Raw genomic sequence first — 18,244 nt, 5'->3', positions numbered from 1 at the left:
GCAGTGCTGATGAGGCTTTACTGCATTATATCAGTACCCTTTAGAGTTCTTGCAGACATCTGGAAGTAGTTTCTACTTGTATATCTTTCAAGCGTATTTCTACTTGTATATTGTTACTCAGAATGACACTTGCTTGAGAAAGAAGCAAATTTAATTCTGTGGAAGTCTCTTCGTGTAGAGATTGTTATCACTCAGCTCTGAAAATGAAGATTTGAACAATTCAGTAAAAAAATATAATCTTCCTTGCATGATGTTTTTGTTACTGTCTTACATATTTTTTTATGTCCACAGAACAGGTTTGTTTACTCCAGATATGGCATTTGAAGCCATTGTTAAAAAGCAGATAGTTAAGCTGAAAGGACCTTGCTTAAAAAGTGTGGATCTGGTGATGCAAGAGTTAATCAACACTGTCAAGAAGTGCACTAAAAAGGTAGCTTGCACATAGATTTGGTAATATAAGTAAAATGTAATAGTGTGGTAGATAATGTAAAGCCTGTCTTGCATTTTGTAGTATTACAAGAGATTTCTGATCCAGTCACTTGATGTACAGAGTAACACTCTCTCAAATAATTACGTCTGCAAAGCTCTCAAAACAGTGTAATGATGGCAAAGTTCATTTTTTTTTTTTTACTCCTTTCTTTTAAATCTTATGATGGGAGGTGTTTTTGAGTCAAGTGATGCCCCCAACTTCCTCTTCAGAACCATGTTTACACTTCTTAGCTAACTGGCTACTTTCACTGTCTCACCTGTCCATCTGTCTGTCCCACCAGCTCAGTGCAGGGTACAGAGCAGCAAGTACAGGAGCTGTTCTGAGATGTGGACACAATTATGATGAAGTTGTTGAGAAATATCCTGTCACATCTCTGCATTTTTCTGAATAAAGCAAATTTTTTTATACTGATGAACAGGTAAAGCAGATATTTCTTAAAACAGGAAGGGCAAATAGAGAAGCAGATTCACCGCTATATTTTGAAGGGAGTTTCCAGATTTTTTTTACTTTTGTCAAAGTTTGGAAGATACATCACTTGAATTAATTGTGCAGATGCTTTTCCTGAGAGTATTGGGCAAATTTACCGTTGTATTTTGCTGTTTATATTTAAGTATTGTTATGTAAAGATGTTGCCACAAGGTGGAGCCTTTAAAGAACAAGAAATCTGGAAATTGTTTAAATGCCACTTTGGAATTAGGCACAGTAGAAGAGAGAGAAACCTCACCCCACGGCTGATAGGCTGTGTTTTCATATGTCTGAAGTGTCTTTTCATTTATGTTCCATGGAGCAAAAGCATAGAAACAAACTAAGGGTTTAGGCCTCTCCAGTTTCTCAGAAGAAAAGCAAATAAGGCTTGGTTTGCAGCATGGGTAACTTGGAGCCCAAGAATTCCTAGTATTTGCTTTCTTCCAAAGGGGAAAACTGGAGGCTCCCCAGTTTGTATTCCACTGGAACCACACTGCGGGGGTAAATGTCTGTTAACTTTGTGTTTCAGTTGGCAACTTATCCAAGGTTGTGTGAGGAAACAGAAAGAATTGTTGCGGGTTACATTCGTGAAAGAGAAGAGAAGACCAAGGATCAGGTGAGAATAAACAGGAGATCTGACAGTTTGGAGAACTGTGTAAGGGAGGAAAGTTCTTACATACAAAGTGCAGTAAGACAATGAAAGATTTTTTTTTTTTTTTAAACAGACTTCACGTTTTAGAGAGGGAGAAAAACTGCTTCTTTACCATTGAGCTTTGAAAGAGGAGACTAAAATTGTTGCAGAAAGGTTAAGTAGTGGCTTAAAGTAGCGTTGGCTTGTTCCTGTGCCAGTGTGCCCATTAGTGATTAAACAACTGCACACAGTAATAGCCAGCCTTTTTTCTACTTTGTTTCCAGGTGTTATTAATGTACCCATCCCATCCTCTAATTACAGCAGTGCTCACAACTAATGGTACCCATACTCTTGCAGGAGTGACAAGCTTCCCTTCAAGGTCAAAAAATGCAAAAAACCCCCAAAAATTCGGAGAAACTTGTTTAGAGCATTCATCACCCAGCTAAGCACTCCAAATCCAGGAAACTGCAAAGCTTAGATTACATGTTAGAAAATCCACTGGAAGTGGGAACAGGAATTATTGTCTGGAGAGTGCAGTGTGACAACAGAAATATTTGGGGAAGAAGAGCTAGGCAGACCTCCTAAGTTGTTCTGGACTCCTGGCTCTGTAATCCAGTCCCTGTACAAACTAGAGAGCTGTGCAGCACATCCTGCTTATTTTCCCTTATTCTGTGCTGCAAATATAGTTCTTAAAAATCATTATATTTATTTGCTGGGCTTGTACTTGCAGGGAGTTCTAGTTAGAACACTCAGTTATCTCAAAATTTGGGAGAAGGTACAAGTTACTTTGAATAATTGAGTCTTGTTTTCCCATTCTTTGTTGTGTGCACATGCCTGACTATTTCCCAGAACCAAGCACAAAGTACCAGCTTTCTGTAAATACCAAAAACTGGCCAAATGATTTATTGTCGCTTATTTAGAGCATTATTTATGTTGTTATCAGTTATCATTAATAAAACAATTCTGAAGATATTTTCAGAGGTAAGAGATAGATCCAAATCCCCGTTATTTTTTGCTCCAAGTGAGGCACCCTAATGTCTTCTGGAAATTGTGAAGCATTTGGGAGTGATGCTCTGTCTGAGGAGCTGTACCAAAATAATTCTATACACTTTGAAGAGATTAAGTGCTACTGTTTGGTAGCAATCGGTTCCTTCCTTTCTCCCTGTTGATACATGGAAGTCTGAAAAGACAGGGGGAAAGTGCAGTCTTTTGTTTCAGGAGCTGTTGAAGGGTGGCAGTGAGCTTTTACTAATATTTTAGCAAGTTTTTTTCTTGAGTTATATTATAGAGTTTGAATCAAATTCTGTCTCTGGGCTGTTGAAGGACTGGCAAGTGATAAGTACACAAACCATTCTGTTGTTTCTTTGATATCCCATCCCTCAATCCAGATGTGCACACCAGAATTGCTGTCTAGTACCTGGGCTGTACATTTTCTGGGCCAGGGCTTAGCTTACCCATCACTTCTTTGTGTGGCACATAAAGAAAATGGAGGTACCTGGATTTTAGGTTTAAAGTTCAGGTTCTCTGCTGGCTTGGCTGGCATGCTACAGATAGACAGAGTTTTGCTTGACTTACAAAACGTAGAGCTAGAATCTGTTATATAATTAATAAACTCTCTCTGCCTGTGTATGATTGATCTTAATGGAGTGGGCAAGGACCAAAAGAGTGAAAAATGAGGTCTGTCAGGAAAAAAAATAGGAAGAGGGAATAGCTCTTCTGTAGTCTAACTTATTAAACAAACACAGAAACAGAAGCAGTGGAATTTAGAAAATATTGCTTTTGGCTTGAACAATTGTTAAAGCAATATTCAATAATGCAGAAAACACTAAAGTTCTAGTTTTTATTCCCTTTCTTTTTTTCAGTCTTTCTCTTCCACCTTACCCATAATTTTTTCTCTCCTGTCTCTAACAGATGCTGCTGCTGATTGATATCCAGGTTTCTTACATCAACACCAACCATGAAGATTTTATAGGCTTTGCAAAGTAAGTATATAGAGACTTCGTTGTAAAGAGGCTGTAAGGTTTTTTTGTTTGTTTTCTTTTTTCATTAAATTCAGAACACAAGTCCTGAAGTGTGGCAGTGAAGATGCAAGCTGCCGAGTCCCAGACATGCCAGGAGCACGTTCTTTCTCAATACACAGAGTGTTGAACTCCGTCCCATTTGCAGGGGAGTCTTTACCCAGTTCACGAGCCTGGTTTCACTGAAGCTGAAGCTTATGTCTGGGTCTGGAATTACACATATCTCTGGAAGCAGCTTTGGCACATCCATTTCAGGACCACAGAAGTGCATAATATTGGTGGTCTTTCCACATTGTTGCTAAGGCATATTTTGGGAGCTGTGACTCTGTGTGAAACAGTTTTGCTCAGGATAATGAATGTCACTGAATTTTAAGTGTGCCTGCTGTTTGGCTGTAGAGAATAATAGTAGCAGAATGCCCTGCAGGGCCTGGTTTGACGTTCTCCTCGCTTAATTGAAAAGGCTGTGAGAATATTCTCCAGAATGTTCTCCCTCAGTTTCCAGCAATTTGTGCCTTGGGGACTTCATACCAGCATTTTGACACTAGTAAAAACATTAAAGATGTCTTCACTCTTTGAAGAATAAATATTCCTTCAGTCACATTCGTTTTATAAATTGTGTTATTTGCCATAACAGCGTTTGGAATCACAACAGGTTTCAGCCGTGTGGGATCCTGGCAACAGTTTGGCACCAGCGTATGTATTTTACTCTGGCCTATTCTAGTTAGCACTGTGAAGGAAGATCCTCATCTTTGGCCATATGCCTTGAGGGTTTAAAACATGGAGTTCAGTAAGCTGAGAAGGGAGAAGGCAAAACCAGGCACTATTTATGTGTTTGATTTGAGCAACTTTCTCTAGAGTTGTTTGCAGGTCCTAGATATCTTTATCAGTTCTCTTGACAAATGACAGGATGTTGTAGGAATGGTAGGTGGCCTTCTAGAGGTCAAGATAACAACCTGCCTGCTATTTACTTCTCTTCATCCTTTTCTGACAGGAAAAAGCCTGCTAAAAACACTCCATATGTATTCATGGTGTGTGCTGTGACCTTGAGAAGTCACATAGTCCAACCTCCTGCTCAGAGGAGGGTCGATGTTGAGTTCAGATCAGGTTATTCAGGGTTTTGTCGAATCAGATCTGGAAAAATCACAGAATGGGAGATCCTCCAGCCTTTCTCTGTAGCCTATTCCAGTGCTTGCCTCTTCTCACTGTGAAAAGACTTTTCCTTGTGTTAAGTTGGAACCTTCCATATTTTATAGTATTGGATTCTGGAGTGCCAGGTGTATCTGAAGCTATTTCAGCATGTTTTTCCCCTGGAAAAATTCCTCTCCTGGATGCTGCTGCTGTGGCCTGTAGTTCAGTCCATGGTCCTCACTGCTCTGTCTTTTCCAAGGTGTTGCAGTGCCCGAGTTCAGTTTTTTGGGAAAGCTGCTTCCTCTTTTGCCAGCTGAGACCTAGAAATCCCCAGCCACTGTGCACGGGGTATAAGCAGTTAACAAGTGACTCTTCACTTAAGTTCACTTGCAAGTTTAAGCAAGGTTGCTCTAGGTTGGAACAGGTGGGAAGCAAAGTATCCTTGTTGACTTCTGCTCAGCTGAAAGAAAAAATTTGGATAGCGAAGAACAATTTAAAATATATTCACTTATGAGCTAAACAGAAGAAAATAATAGTTTGAAACTATAAGCATGTTATTGTTATCTCATTTATGTTAGAACTTGAAAATAAATATTTTTTGGGTAGCATGTGGTCTTCTCCAGCATCTGAACATCCTGGACTATATATTCCCCAGATTCCCTGGTGTTTCCTTTCCTTTGCTGAGGCTTCTAGGCCCTCGTCTCTTGTACCTGCAGTGTTTTAATAGTGTGAGTCCTGTGAACCTTGATTATAAAAATGAAAGCACAAGACATCTCAAACTACCTTGCAGCATTGCAGGGCCTGAGGCAGGTACAGTGTGATGTGAACTGTCTTGAGAGAGATTTAAGAATGCCAGTATTGAGGACAAATTTGTATATTCATGCAATTATGAAATCTTGGAATATTAATGTTTGTTTCATTTAGCGGTACAAGTGGTAAAATTTTGAGTTTGGGTTTGTTTCCAGTCAGTGTAACTCAGGCATAGCTGTGTGCTTCAATTTACAAAAAGAGTAATTTGTATTTAGAACAGTAAATAGAGGACCAGTTGGTGAGCTATTTCTGTAAGGCATGAGTTTCTTAGTATGGTGTTCAAGGTTTAATTAGCTTTCTAAAATGATAGAATTTAAAAAAAAAATCAAGCCAAAAGAATAGCAATTAAGTTTCCTAAAGCCATCTCAGGTGTGTTTCAGAATTGTTGATGGGTTAGTGCTGTGTTTTCTGTGTGCACATTATTTAATCATAATTTATGCCCCAAAGCTTATGCAACTCAGACGATGCACCAGGGACGTGCAGTGTCACTTGGGCAAAAGGATCAGGATGATAGGGAGTTAAATGCAGAGAGTAGGCACACAGAATAAATATCCTTTTGGATCTTCTCACAGACAGCATGTGGACTGCTGATTTAATAGAGTGCGGCCCAAAGGGCAAGATCAGAATTTGGATGGGGTTGAGTTTGGTGCTTCAGCAGTTCTTTGGAGCAGTAGCTGTGCACAAAACAGTGGCAGGATTGGCCTGTAGGCTCTGATCCAAGCACATCTTTCTGCCTTTCTTTTTCAGAGCAGCATTTGTAGCTGATCTAATATATGGATGCTTTTTTCTTCAGTTAATCAATGCCTGGTGAAATGGTATAATCTAATCCAAACAAAACTTCCTGTTGCCAGTGCCCGCTCTGGTGGTTGAGCAGCCAAAGCTTTCTCTCTGGATGCTTTTCTGCCTCTTTCCAGAAATATTTTAATGTTGTGGCCTAACACAAACCAGCACGTAATGCAATTGCTTTTAGAATTAATGGCAACTTCTTTGGTTTTGAGACAGGAGTGTGTTTTGTTTCAGGAACTGGGATTACCAAAGTTTGAGAATTGAGCAAAATACTTTAAATATGCTTTAATTTCAAATGTGTTCTATTCTTATACGATTTCAACTTTGAACCAGCTTTGGGACGGCTTCATCCATTGGTTATATTTACACCCTCAAAGTGCATATAAATATTAGAATAATATCCAAAACAAACTGTCAAGACAAAGCTATTAAGAAGCCTCCAGCAGGGGAGGATTTTGTTGTACTGTGCTAAATAACAGAAATGGCTCTTTGTCTCCTCTGAATGTTTATAGAGGCCAACGTTTCCAAAGTTACCCACATGAGCCATAATTTCTCTGTGCTTTTTAGTAACCTTTACCAATCCAAGTTGGATGTTGTTGCAAAGGATATGATTAGTAGGAACTGTCTCCTGTGCATGTCTCTTCTGTTCTAAGCAGACAAATATAAGCAGGTAGAAAAGCAGTTGAAATATGCACATGTATGCAATGATTTTGCTGTGTTTCTTTTGCTGTGTTAATCTAGCTTTCTCTGCTGGAATCCAAAGTAACTATTGCTACTAAAATCTATTCCTCAGGAACTGACTTAGTTCAAGTTTCTTCAGTGTAACTTTTTTCCTCTGCTTCCCTTAGTGCCCAACAAAGAAGCAGTCAGGTTAACAAAAGTGCAGTGGGAAATCAGGTAGGCACCTAACAGAGAATGGATAATGGCATGTGCAAGTTAACCCAAACTGTTTGGTTTTCTTGGCTGTATCTTCCTGTTGTGTGTCCTTTACCATTTCTGCTTCAAACATACATAAAACTCGTCATCATCGCCTTGTTTTGCTGAACTTTTCAGAGCCCCCTGACTCCCATTGTTACCATCATTTAATGTTTAGAATTTCTGCTCCTGTTTGCACTGCTGGTTAGTGCCTCCCCTCCCATGGCGTGCAGTGCGTTGAATCTCTCATGTTGCACGTCGATGTGTTTTAACTGCAAACTTGTGACTTTCAGAATCCAAAATGCTGGTGAGTACTTGCTTGTGTGTGCTTTGTCATAGTGTTTTCCTACTTCTCATGTGTTCTCAGCTTAACAGCAGTGAAGGGCAATTCAGCAAGCAAAAGTGGATTTGCCTTTCCCTCTGCTGAAACCTTCACAAAGGTGTTGACTCTGCACCATAGGCCTTTCTTGAAGTAAACAAAGAATAATTGGTTGATGGCCTCAGATTAATTAGCATTTTCACTGAGATTCATTAGTTGTTTGTTTCTTTTTGTCACATAAGAGTATGAGATTGATTCTGCAAGATGCTTGAGGCTCCTGAGCTTTGCTTCTTTCTTTGCTTTTATGTGGACCAGGAACTCTCAGAACTTTGCAGGATCAGTCCTCTTCTTAATATGAGATAAAAATAATAAAATTACTATAACCTTGGAGAGTTTATGCTCACTTTGAGGGTTTTGCAAAGTCTTAAACAGAGAAAAAAAAAGCATTATGGAACTAGTACATACTTTAGAAGGAAATAAAATATTCTAGTAAAAATAAGACAATGAAATTTTCTATAAATAATTACCAGTACTGAACATCTTCCTGATGTTTTCACATGCAGTTTGATCAAACAGTACTCAGGAGGAGAAAGGTCAACATTTTCAAATGTGACCACTGAGTTTAGATCCCTCAGGTCATAAACCCGAGGTTTCGGTAAATCTCCTATTCTGCTGCTCTCATAGGACAAGAGTTGTTGGCATTTTCTGAAAATTTAGTTATCTTTTTGGGGATAGAAATTCAATCTCTTCCTCCCACCAAGAAATTGCTAGTTATTTTTGAGACATTACTTAAAATAATCCAAGAACTTCTTGGAGGGAATGGTCCCCTACAGCCTGCCCAGCATGAGTGGCATTTTTGATGTAATATATGGTTTGGATTAAAATGAAAAAGAACCCTGGAAGGTCTAAACACTGAAATGGCTTCAAAGACGAGTCTCTCCCCTCTGAGGAGAGATTTCCTCCTTATCTAGCTGTGCCGGAACATGTGTCAAACACAACAACTGTCATCACTTTGGAGTGTCCCATAAAAGGAGAATTGACCAATTATCTGACTCTTCAAAAATACACAAATAAAATGAATGATTTTTTAATTAAGTGAATGTTTTCTCTCTAAAGAAGTGGAGGAAAAGCTTGGCGTTTTAAATTTGATGTTGAGACTTGATTAATTCTGGTATAAAGGACTTTGCTGAACCTTTTATTTTAGAGATAATAAACAGATGTTTGTAAGTTAATTGTTTGGAGTTGAAAAGAATGAGAAAATGTTTCTGAAATAAAACTTCATTTTTGCAATTTGCTATTTCAGGGAACCAATCTACCGCCTTCAAGGCAAATTGTACGAGCTAAGTTCTGTAAGCTTTATTGTTGCTTTTTCATTTAGCTTCTCAGAGGGCAAAGTTTGTCTCTAACTCATTGGTTTGTTAAATACTTGCTACTAAACTATTTAATGTTAAGCTGTCTTGTCTGTAACACTTTCTCAACAAAGTATAATTGCAGTTCATCACTTAACTGCTTCTAACCTGCTGGTACAAGTCTAAACTAGTATAACTTAAAATGTTGTAGAAAACTTTGCATAGAATTAATATTTTTATAATTTACTGAGTTCCTCAAACTAAAATGACTAATTGGTGTTATATTTTATTATGTAACTGGAAAGCAGTTTTTATCTAAGTGCCTCTATTCATAGTGGACCTCCTTTTGAATGGTGGGCAAATAAGTTTCTGGCAACCAAAAGGAAACATTAGCTCCTGTGTAAATGAACATGCTGTTTATGGGTACAGGTACTGTTCTTGTGTTTTGTTTATGCCAAGGAATTACTTCTGATAGAAAAAGTGAGTTCTATGAAAGAAAATATTTAAAGCTGTTTTAGCATTCTTTTCAGAGCACCAGGAGGATCAATATATCATGGACAAATTCTTTCCTAACCCTTCCACCTCATGAGTAAATAAATACTTGAATGTCTTTAATATTACTAATTAGAATTAATTGTCTAAACTGCAGTTAATTTTATAACAAGTTACTCCTGGTTCAGTGATAGGTGCAAGAAATAAATCTCTGTATTGTGTGCAGTCTTTGGCAATATCTGTGATGAAAACATACACTTTTCCAGTTTCGTTGCCACATCAACAAATTATATGAGTTATAATTTTAAACTAAACATGGAAAAAGTACTAGGCAGCACTGATTCTAACAGCAGTTGAATTGAATCCCTTGGGAGATTAAGATCACTACGTTTTCCCAAAATAGTGGGATGCTCATTTGCAATCTGTTGCTTTTCTTTTTAGTAGCTGCTTTGAACTGGAATGATGCAGATAACTATTAACTGTTTCTGTGTATCTTGGAAATAAGATGAGGACAGCAATACCTCATTTTTGGACGATAATGCCAATTCCTCTTAACATGTTTTTGCTCCTCTTTCCTCTGCTACTAATTTATCCTCTCACACTTAATCTTTGGCCTTTTTTTGTTTGTTTTTTTCTTTGCTACCGCCTGAGGCTTTGACCTGACTCCACAAAGTTTCTTTTTAAGCCACAGGTTAGTCTGTCTTCTAATTTGCTTGAAGTAATCAGTGTAATGCTTGGTTTTACACAGCACACTAGCAAGGTCCGGCTCCTGAAAGCTGACCCACTCCTAACTGTGTATGTTGTGTGCTGAGATTTGTTTTGGTGACTAAAATTTAATGTTTAAATTTCCCCTCATGGTAAAGTTTTGAAGATGAAGGTGTCATTGCTCCATGTGCTGAATTGATACTCTGTGTGTGAGAATGCAAGACACTCAAATTATGGAGCATTATATGTCATTTATATGTAATTTATATGAAATTCTGTTTTGAGATTTACTTTAGTGGCAAGATCTGCTGCTGTGCTTGAAGTAGCCCCTGTAACTGGAGAAGAGGCTTAATGTGAACTGTTTCAAGTCACTGTCCAAGTGATTTGGAGATTTGGGTCTGAAGGCTTTGTTTGACCTGCCTCTTCTGCAGTGTTACACCAGCAACCTGGTTCACTTGTTCTGGACACAGGTAGCATTCAGACCCCATTGGTTGACCTGAACTATAGTGTTAATAAGTAACTTTTCCCCTAGTAACCCCTTTTTTATTTTTTTTTTTCTTTTAATCCTGCTTTGTAGCATACTTTGCTGCTTCTTCTCTTCAGATATACTTAAATCCTGTTATCTTGCATGATCCAGGAAAAAAATGTTTATGGAATTTTTTTAAGCAACCAGATGGAAATGGAACCCTGTGCCATGGTCAGTGGAGGTGGTCATGAAAAATCATGACAAGGCTGTTGTCTCAAGAAGTGCCAGTGTTTCTGTAAAAGAAGTGGTGCCCATAGGCTAGCACATTCAAGAATGTTTCAAAATTTAGCATCATGAATCATGCTGCTCTTGAATTTTCATTTATCAGCACTAGAGGAGTATTGCCATTCTACATGACTACTTATTTTTTGGCTTAAGATTCCTTCATGTTTGACTTATTCATCTCAATCTTTGTTTAACTATATTTGGAAGCATTTTTAAATTTTTCATCACTGAGTGCTTTGCTTCACTAAAGACTAAATTTTTCTTTAAGGCAGACCTGTTTTTAGGACTTTAGCCACTGTCATTATTTTTAAGTTATGTAATATACTGTGCAGTGTTTTATAGGGAAGCAATGTCACAAGATCTTGGTTGTGTTCAGTATCAGAACAGATCTGAATTTATGCTCTGACATTTGGCAAATTACAGTGAAATACTGTATTAGGTTTCCCTCTAATATGTAAAGTGAGATAATCTTCATAATTGAACATGTTGTTATGACAGTGATTGGAAGACAGAGTAGTACTGGGAGTTGTGTTCTATGTTCAGAATTATTTCAATGGAGTTAAGCAATACAACTTTAATAGAGTTATATTAACAAGTGCTGCTGCTGGAATGTTGTGGGAGAAGCCAGTCTCATGATTTTCACACTTGTATTTCTGTCTGCCCAGACAATTTCACTTACCTCACTTATCTTGAAATCATTCCTCAAATACTTCTTTAGAGAATCAGAAAGTGTTCCATTTTTTTAAATGTATTTCTTTTAGAAATACCTCATTTGATTCAATGCAACGAAGAAGTCATGCAGCAATTCATAAAATGTGCTTATTGTGTCAAATCTTGCTTTCCTGTTTATCTGTGAAGTCCTGGAGAGTAAAAACAACAAATATGATTTGGGTTTTGTGCAGCTGAACTATGAGAAAATTATTTCCTTCTGGCTTGTTCATATAAATTCGTAGCCTCTAAGTTTCATTTTTCAGACACCCAGATTAGGTATCAGGATCCTGAAGGAAGGAACTGTCATCTCTTGTTCATCCTGTGCACGGAGTCCAACTACCGGTCAGAATATTGTCTTCCTGAGCTTCTGGCAATGCCCATATTTTTCACCTTCCTGAACTCATGTCACTAATAACCGGTTTGCACGGAGTGACATTTAGAAATACGATAGAAAATATTGAAATGTCTCTCTTAGATACAAACCAACCAGCAAATGAACTTGTGAAAATAATGAAACACACTGCTTTCATTTTTTAAGCTGAAGTACTATAAAACATTCCTAACACTAACACAAAACAATACCCTAGAGGTTTTTTAAAATTCACAAGTATCTTTGAAAAGCATAGCTGCTTATTGCCCATGGAAGAACACTTATTTCTAAAATATATAGCTTACTTTTTTTTAGGAATTGGCTGGAGTCTAAGATTTGATTCAGCTTCTCTGGAAAGTAAAACTGTGTTGCTCAATCTCACTTTGTCTTGAATTTACTCCTTGATCCAACATCTCTCTCCCCTTTATCTCTGACACTGGTGCTGAGTTTTTTGTAAGTGTAGCTCTTTGTAGTTAACAGAATGTACCTGGGAAACAGGAAGAATTCTGTGAAAAGAACATGGGGATTAGCATACTAAGCTCATCTTCTCCCTCTTGGTGTCCCCTGGAACAGGTTCTTAGTGTTTTAGATAGTTGTTAGCTGTCATAGTGCCCAGGATATTTTAGAGAACATGGGATCGTCTGTTTTCCCAGGTCTAGAAGTTTGCACGTATGAAAAACACATACCCAGGATATTGCTGTAGGTTGGTGTCCTGCTCTTCCTGCAGTGTTGTGTGGGAATGACAGCTGGATCTAATCCTCAGCACACAGGATTTTTGAGGAAACAACTGGCAAATTCCTTCCTTTACGAGACAGTGACCAATGTTTGTATTAGCAAGTCAGCTTGTTTCTGTCCACAAAGAGTGATGGTTCTGCATCTATGGGGAGATGTGTTGGACTGGAGGGTGACAGTCTTCTGGAGCTGTGCAACCTAATGTGTTTCCTACATTAGAAGTATTAAAAATTTCATTATACTTCTTAAATGGCTTACATAGTTCAGATTTAAAAACCTTGACTTAGTTTGTTCCGAGACCTCTACCACAAATGTATTCTTGTCAAATGGAGAAAATTTGACTCTTATTAACATGTTTAGGGTCTTATTAACGTTACAGTCACTATGGTCACGGTGATGGAAAGGCCTGGATGGAATAAGCAGAGAGTATTACTTCCCTTTCCTTTGAAGTGCTCATCATGGATAAGGTTTTTGAACCAACTACTCAGGTGTGTCTTACTGGTTTGCTTATAGAAACCACCTCTTTATCCCCACTGACATCTCTCTTCAAATCTTTTACCCTCTCTGAGATATGTCTCCAAACTAGTTTTCAGTGGTGTGCTGCCCCAGCTGTCTGTGTTCCTGTGTGTGGATATGAGCTTTACACGGAGCAACACTGCACTTTCAGTTGCAGACAATGTGATTCAACAGTTTCCTCTCTCTTACCCTCTGATTTCAGTTTCTTTCTAGTCTGGGAATACCCACCTTTGCACGTGTGAAGTATTTAGTCTGCTGTACAAATACAGCTCACCTTACTGCAGAGCTAAGTTCAAGTGAATGGGAAGCCTTAATTTCCTTCCTTTTCCTGCAAATCTGTTCCTTTTGCATTTGTGTGGTTCAGTGCAGAAAAAGAAAATAGAATTAGTTTTGTTCCACAACTTGTTCTGTGGCAGCTGCCTGAAGGCCATTACACTGGTTATATATACATGTTGCTGTTTCCTGTTAAAGTTTACTTCAATAAACATCGTAAAATAAAATGAGGATTTGATGGGTAATCAAGTTCTTATCAGTATGTTTCCCTTAACTTGCACTCAGACAAGCATTCCATCTTTTTGTACTCACTAATGCCCCTCTCCACATAGTGTTTTTTTTTTTTCCCAATGAACATGAATATTAAAAATACCAACCAACTTTTGTAGAAACCTTTGCAGAACAGGCTGTTCCATCCAATCTGCTTGTGCTGTACCCCTGAGTCTCTTTACAGGAGTTATGTCCAGTTCTCTTATTGCTTACTGAGGCTTCAGAACCAAATCAGTGCTTTCTTAGGTATTTTCTTGGGTCTTCAGGGCTTTTCTTACACTGCTGACCTGGTTGGTAGTAAGTGGGAAAACACGATCATCCTATTTGAAATTAAATTGATACTCTTGGATTATGTGCATTTCCAATACAAGTTCCTGCTTTTCAGGAACTTCTGATCTCTTCTTTAGTTTAGTTATCAGATTTAATTTAGTCCCTTGCTCTGTGCAAAACCAAAGCTGTTTTTTTCAGGGAGCTTACATGAACAAACATGGTGAGTGGGAGTGAATTCTAATTCAGAAACTTTCATAGATGACAAGGAATAGATGGTGATGAGCCATGTTCTTCTTGGTGAGTTGTTGATAGGGGAGTTACTGGTCTTGTAAAGCCCCGTGAGAGGAATGTCAGTCTCGAATATTTCTTTAAATACAACAGGAAACTCATTTTTGACCAGACAGGTTGGTGCCTGTGGGACTTGTTGAGGGGATTCTGAAGGGCTTCTCTGGGCACTTTTTTCTATCTCAGTACTTCATAGGCAAGTGAAGGGTGTTGCTGTGCAGAGAAACAGAATGGCTGAGGTCCCCTGCATCTGTGTGACTGGGGAGTTCTGTTGTCTTGTTCAGAGTATTATAGGAAGGAATGTTTACTTTCTCATATTTGCATTGGAAAACAAATGTTCCAATGAAGTGGAAAGTTTCTGTCTGATCTGTTAATGAGTTTTCACAATTATTCTCTTTTCTTCACCTCTGGACTTCTCATTCCTCTTAGGTTTTCTTTTGTCCCTTTTTCTCTGTCTGTGATTTAGCCTCCTGCCCTTAGTATTTATAGCTATGTTGTTCCCATCTGTTATTTCATCTTTGGCTTGTATCTATTTTATAAAGTTCTGCTTTACCCATTTTCTCCCCCAATTTTTATTGCTTCCTTAGGCTTTTTCTTCCTCTTTTTTCTTCTCCTAAGGTGGAAGAGAAAAAAAAAACATCTCTCACGTGCCTCTCCTTACCCCTTCCTACCTTAATTTTAAATTAACTGTAGAAGAACTCTCTACTTTGTCACTCGATACAACCCATTTTGAAAATTCCCAATGTGTGGCAGAAGCCACTCACTTTGCCATTGTCCAGGTGCTGTTCCTTGTATCCAACTTTACAAATGACCTTAGCAATTAGACTAGAACAGGATGGTCAGATATAAAGTTGTATGGACTTTTACAATGTGTCGTTGTACAGCAAATAAATACCTTCAGGTTTACATGATCCTGAACACGCTCATACTTGCTGTAAGTACAACATTCTGATAGTTAGGCTTCTCCCTTTCTCCAGCCTTTTGAGTGAAAACATATTCATTTTATTACTTTCTTTTTCAATGATAGGAATGTGTAAAAACTCTTGAATTTGCCAGAGACTGAAAAAATGCACCTGTTTATGTTTTATTTAGCAAGTCTTTATTTAAAAGAATAAATGCAGCAACAGAGTTATGTCAAGTGAGTAATGATCTGAACTTGTGCCTGACTGCACCTTTGCATAGGTCATTCGGAAAGGCTGGCTGACCATCAACAATATTGGCATCATGAAGGGAGGATCCAAGGAATACTGGTTCGTTCTAACCGCGGAAAGCTTGTCCTGGTATAAAGACGATGAGGTAAGGAATGAAGAACTTTATACTACTGGGGAAAAGAAAAGTACTAATTCAGTCTTCTGATACCAGCTTGAAATATTAAATCAGCTTGTGCAGCCTTGAACTGCAAGATTGTTTTAAGGTTTTAGCTGTGTTCTTTGAATTTCTATTTTGATTCATGAAGAATGCTGAGTGTCTAAGACTTCTGTTGAAATGCTGATAACAAGGAAAGGGTGTTGTGGGGGCTGTTTTTGTTTGTTTGTTGTTTTCCTTTTTTCCTCTCTTCCTGTGATTTCCACACATTGCTCTAAAAAAGAAAAAAAGGGAAAAAACCCAAGCTGTTCTGAAATGTTGTGGATATTTTCCTATGCCTGTTTGGGCTGCTCTTACACATCTACTGTAAGTTGATCATAAATCGTCTGGGTAAAGTTACTTTTAAAAGTAACTACAGCAGTTGGTTTAATGATAACAATTCTTCGTCCTCATATTCTGAGATGGTGAAAAGCCTGTCTGCAGAGTTCTGTAGCTGTTGGTATGGATTTTCAGATTTCACAAAAAGTATGCTTTTGTGGATGATCAGTAAATCTGAGGTGAGTAATATGGGAACTGGAAAAAGCATTTCTCTGGTGAAAAGGACATCAAGGTTGCTCACTATATTGAATATACCAGTAGGAAGCTTGTTAGTTCTGTTTCATTACTTTTTCAACAATGTTTGTAATGATGTGCTCTATCCAAAACTCCAGCAGTATTTTGAAGGTTAAAACAGGATTATTATGTGCACTGTCAGATTTATGGTAAGGCCTTTGTGGGTTATTTTAAGGTTTGTGTTGGTGTTTGTAGAAAAATTGGGTTACATTTAAAAAGAAATCCTATTATTTTCTGAATTTTTTTTAAGTTAAGTATTTCCAGCAAAAATTTAGTGATCTTTAGGGTGAACCAGTTCATTGGATGGAAGAGGCACAGGTAAAGAGAAAGTTTGAAATGAGCTGTAAAACATCACTCAATCTTTCTGTCTTAATGTAGATAGTAATCACAACACTGGCTGATCCCAGCAAAACAGGGAGCTGGTTGATGGGAACTGCAGATAATTCATATTCTCTTTAAACCAGTGTAGTGTTTTACTGCAGTAGATTTTCTGGAAGCAGTGGGGAGAGGTCTTGCAATGCATGTGCGTAGAGTCAGAGCTTTCCTGAGTCCTGCAAATCCAGAATGTGGTACTTGCCACAGGGAGTTCCCTCAGTAATGCTGCTAATGGTGGAAACTGTGCTGGTCAGTAGGGTTTGTTTGGTTGGTTTTTTTCCTTGGGTCAGTGGCTATTTTGGGACAGACCTTAAGACTGAGGGACAAATTAGGTTAATTTTTAAGATTTTGCCCCTTGCCCTTTTATTTAAGTTTTAAAGGGATTCAAATGTATTTACTGTAACAGGAAAACAAGTGTGTGCCAGGCAGAGGGGAGGAGCCACGGGACAAATGTTAAGAGGGGAAGTTTTATTCTCAAATTGCTGAAATATACTTTGAAAGAAATGCAAAAGTCACTTCATGAATTTGAAAATTTGAAGCTACTGGTTTTTGCGATCTTTCTTAAGGTTACTAGAACTTTCTTTCTTAGGTTCAGTACAGGTAACTGGAACTAAAACAAGCGATGGGGGGGAATTAACACCCCTTGCTGTGTTCTGTCTCAAGCAGTTGGAGGTGCATCCAAGATGTGCTATGGCAACTTTTAATGTAGTTTTTTTAGACTTTTTTGAGTCTGGTCTTTGTTTAATGCGGAATATAAAAATTCCTATAAATGCTAATGGTATGTCTTGTGTGATGCAACTTTAAAAAATAAATAATTAGTTTTGGTAGTCTACTGGAGGGAGTCACCTGGGACACTCAGAATAGTACATGGAAAGAAATAGCCACTGGGTGATTTCTAAATACATATTTTAAAGTAATGTCTCTTAATTGCCAAACAGTTATGTTTTGAGAGTCATGAAAATGCCAGTAGTTCATTCAGGCCAATATGGGAGCTCACTGATGAAATTTCATAGAGTGGCAAGAGAATATAATAGGATAGTACTATTCTGTGCTTTGCCGGTGGAAAAAGTTCCTCCTTAAGTACAGATTTGCTGTATAATTTGATTATGTTTTCCTGGAAAAGAGTATACAAAGTTATGATTTTTAATTTATTTTTTTTTTGTACTGAACCTTTCTTAGTAGGACTGAAAAAAAATTAGTAAGGTCTGTTCTAGCTACTTTTTGAAGAAGGTCGAAACCACAGCTTGGCTGTTAGTCAAACAACAAGTGACTTGTTTCAGAAACAGACACTATGGGCTTTGAAAATAAAGAAGTAAATATATGATCTCCTGGCTGAATTCCAATTTTTATAATTGCGTTTTGCCTCCTTAAAGCGTTCTCCTCATTTTCAGCGTGATTTGGTAGTTGTCGCATCCTGTTCTCAGCTGCTGACTGAACCGGCTTTGTGCGGGTATGTTTCCCCCCTGGTGAGATTCACAGTCCCGGGGATGTGAGAAGTGATAACCGTGTTTGTGTCTCTGGCTCTGCCCTTCGGGGTCGTGGGGAGTTCGGAGCCCCGTCCTCCCTCTCGAGCTGGTCACTGCTGCAGTCCCCTCACAGCAGCACCGCTCCCTCCATCGCAGCTGGGGACGATGCAGAGTCAGGTCTCACCTTTGTCCTTTTGCCA

General features: G+C 38.3%; 1 protein-coding gene across 11 annotated transcripts in view; it reads left to right on the top strand.

Moving 5' to 3' along the window:
• The window catches only part of DNM3 (dynamin 3), a 170,264-nt gene that overhangs the window by 34,966 nt on the left and 117,054 nt on the right, over positions 1–18,244 (top strand). For 8 of the 11 annotated variants that reach the window (XR_004358574.1, XM_032696593.1, XM_032696591.1 and 5 more), the window contains exons 10-15: positions 292–430; positions 1,485–1,571; positions 3,498–3,568; positions 7,177–7,225; positions 8,866–8,895; positions 15,469–15,582. Coding sequence is in view for 10 of the 11 variants with exons in the window: in XM_032696593.1 (XP_032552484.1) it covers positions 292–430; positions 1,485–1,571; positions 3,498–3,568; positions 7,177–7,225; positions 8,866–8,895; positions 15,469–15,582 (490 nt within the window). In the remaining variant the exon portion in view is untranslated. Of the gene's footprint in view, positions 1–291; positions 431–1,484; positions 1,572–3,497; positions 3,569–7,176; positions 7,226–8,865; positions 8,896–10,088; positions 10,095–15,468; positions 15,583–18,244 lie in introns of all 11 variants that reach the window. The other 3 variants (XM_032696592.1, XM_032696590.1, XM_032696588.1) reach the window with 2 other exon arrangements.

The sequence above is a fragment of the Chiroxiphia lanceolata genome, chromosome 9 (genome assembly GCF_009829145.1).
Source record: "Chiroxiphia lanceolata isolate bChiLan1 chromosome 9, bChiLan1.pri, whole genome shotgun sequence".
In the NCBI taxonomy this organism is placed as follows: Eukaryota; Metazoa; Chordata; class Aves; order Passeriformes; family Pipridae; genus Chiroxiphia; species Chiroxiphia lanceolata.
This window is presented reverse-complemented; position numbering and strand designations above follow the sequence as displayed.